The 1,052-nt window shown below is 67.4% G+C and overlaps 1 protein-coding gene across 2 annotated transcripts in view; it reads left to right on the top strand.

The window, feature by feature from the left end:
• The first annotated feature begins 135 nt into the window (after positions 1–135).
• The window catches only part of LOC109303875 (neuron-specific protein family member 1), a 30,326-nt gene continuing 29,409 nt past the window's right edge, over positions 136–1,052 (top strand). The window contains exons 1-2 of one of the 2 annotated variants that reach the window (XM_019526232.1): positions 136–177; positions 471–623. In XM_019526232.1, coding sequence (XP_019381777.1) covers positions 495–623 — 129 coding nt within the window. In that variant the 5' untranslated portion in view covers positions 136–177; positions 471–494. The remainder of the gene's footprint in view (positions 178–470; positions 624–1,052) is intronic. The other variant, XM_019526233.1, reaches the window with a different exon arrangement.

The following is a 1,052-nucleotide window of genomic DNA, read 5'->3' as shown; positions in this document are numbered from 1 at the left end:
CGCGGGGAGCCGGCGAGACCCGTCCCCGCGCCTCCCCCCGGCTCCCGCCTCCGCCTCCTCCTCCCCCCGCCGCCGCCGCCGCTCCGCACAGTGCAGCAGCTCCGCCATTTCCGCGCGCTCTGCAGGAGCAGGGCTGGGAGCCCGCACCGCACCGCACCGCACCGCACCGCACTCGCGGTAAGGACACGGGGCCGGGGGTGCAGGGGATGCGGGGCCGGGCGGGCGTCCCGGGAGGATGGAGCAGCCTCTTGCCTCCCCCCGCGGGCGGCCGGAGCGGCGCGTGGATCAGTCCGCACCAAGACCCCCCCCTCCGCCATACCATGGTGCCCCCCATGCCATGGCGGCATCCTCCGCTTTCCTGCCCTTCTTGGCAGCGGTGTGGGCGAGCCCGGGGTGGTGCGGGGCCGCAGCAGGGGCCGTGTTGTGGGGCGGGACGAGCGGGTGACCCGGCCCTGCCCTGGTTCTCCTAGGACCCCCCCTCCGAGCCGGGCAGGATGGTGAAGCTGGGGAACAATTTCAACGAGAAGAGCACAAAGCAGCCCCTCCTGGAGGATGGCTTCGACACCATCCCCCTCATCACGCCCCTGGATGTCAATCAGCTGCAGTTCCCGCCTCCCGATAAGGTACAGTCGGCTTCGGTTTCCACCCCTGAGGATCACGCCCAGATCTCGGGCGCACAACAAAAGACGCTGGAAGAGGCCGCTGGGCGGTCTCATGAAATAGAAATAGGGGCTTGGGAAGGAGCTGCTGTTCCCTGCGGGGGGGGACCCCAATAGTTGAGGCGGTGACAATCAGGGAATATTCCAGCAGCGATGCCAACCAGTAGCGGTTTTCTGGCAAATCTTTGACGACGGGGTTAAAATCCGCACGGAATGACATCTCCGGACGGTGGGAATGCAGCGCCTTTGTTGCTCTGGGTGTCTGACGTGAGGCTCTGCTAGCTCGTCTCTGATACGCTGTCGCTGCTTTCCTCGCCGGCCCCCGTTTTCGGCATAAGGCCACCGTGCAAATTCACCCGGAGTGAAATGCACCCCCCCCCCCCCCCCCCCCCC

Source organism: Gavialis gangeticus, unplaced genomic scaffold, assembly GCF_001723915.1.
Source record: "Gavialis gangeticus isolate Ggan-Ray unplaced genomic scaffold, GavGan_comp1, whole genome shotgun sequence".
Lineage (NCBI taxonomy): Eukaryota > Metazoa > Chordata > Crocodylia > Gavialidae > Gavialis > Gavialis gangeticus.
Note: the sequence above shows the minus strand (reverse complement) of the source record. Positions and strands in the feature narration are given on the sequence as shown.